This window comes from Silene latifolia, chromosome 1, assembly GCF_048544455.1.
Source record: "Silene latifolia isolate original U9 population chromosome 1, ASM4854445v1, whole genome shotgun sequence".
Classification (NCBI taxonomy): domain Eukaryota; kingdom Viridiplantae; phylum Streptophyta; class Magnoliopsida; order Caryophyllales; family Caryophyllaceae; genus Silene; species Silene latifolia.
Genome location: NC_133526.1, coordinates 188273925 through 188275077, shown reverse-complemented (window position 1 = coordinate 188275077; position 1153 = coordinate 188273925). Strand labels below are relative to the sequence as shown.

The window sequence follows — 1153 nt, the reverse complement described above, 5'->3', positions numbered from 1 at the left end:
AGTGTTTATTTGTAATTGGTATATTTCCAATTTATTTGGGTGATAATAAAATTATTGTAAGAGTGCAATTTATTATTATCGTCTTACTCTTTTCACATAATATTTTTCATTACGCTTCCGTATAAAATACACTCTAATTCGCTACAATTGGTATCAGAGCCAGTAAGGCGGAGTGTTATTTATCTTGTCCAAATATTGATCCGGGATCAATATTATCTTAGTTTGCACAGTCTGGGATTGTGAAGCAAATTGGTCGGGGATCAAGCTTACTTGATTGAGCCGGACGTCATCAAGTCACCATGGGAGATATCAACTTTTCAACTAGTGGTATTGAGAAGTTAAATAGTGGAAATTACAGTACGTGGAGCACACGTATGCAATTCTATCTGTTGGGACAAGATCTTTGGAGCATTGTTGGCGGTGGTGAAACCGCCAAACCAGCTAGAGGAGAAGAGCTGAAGAAGTGGAAGGTCAAAGCCGGAAAGGCTATGTACGTGTTAACGGCAATCGTCGGGGACGATATGCTGTATCGCATCAAAGATGTAGAAACACCAAAAGAGGCATGGGACACTTTAAAAGAGTTGTTCTCAAAGAAGAATGATTCTCAACTCCAGTTGCTCGAGAATGAGCTAAAGTCGGTTCGACAAAATACCATGTCGGTAAAAGAATGGTTTACCAAAGTCAAAACTTTGTGTGAGCAAATCACAAAGTTGGATCCTGAAAATCCAATCACGAATACCAGGATGCGAAGAATTATTATCTTCGGTTTAAGGCCAGGTTTCAGTACTCTTGTTGCGGCAATTCGAGGTTGGGCTACACAACCAACTCTTATTGAGTTTGAAAATATGTTAGCCAACCAAGAAGCTCTAGATAAGTAAATGTCTGGAGCATTCATCAAGGAAGAAGAAAAGGCTCTCTTTGGTAATAAAAAGTCATACCAAGGAGGTGACAAGAGAAATTCTGAGTCAAGTTCTCAAGGCGGTTCAAATAGAAAGCCAGGAGGATTCAGAAAAGACCAAGGAAGAAGAGGCTTCCAACGAGGGGGAGCTCGTCATCAAGATCGACAACCAGACCAGCAAAGAGGTCAGGTGCGCCCAGATGTTGTTTGCTACAAGTGTAGTAAAAAGGGACATTATGCTCGAGATTGTTGGTC

At 40.6% G+C, this 1153-nt stretch overlaps 1 protein-coding gene across 1 annotated transcript; it reads left to right on the top strand.

The window, feature by feature from the left end:
* The first annotated feature begins 299 nt into the window (after positions 1 to 299).
* On the top strand, positions 300 to 878 carry LOC141589374 (uncharacterized). Its single transcript, XM_074410267.1, has one exon. The coding sequence runs from the start codon at positions 300 to 302 to the stop codon at positions 876 to 878; it is 579 nt and encodes a 192-aa protein (XP_074266368.1).
* The last annotated feature ends 275 nt before the right edge of the window (positions 879 to 1153 follow it).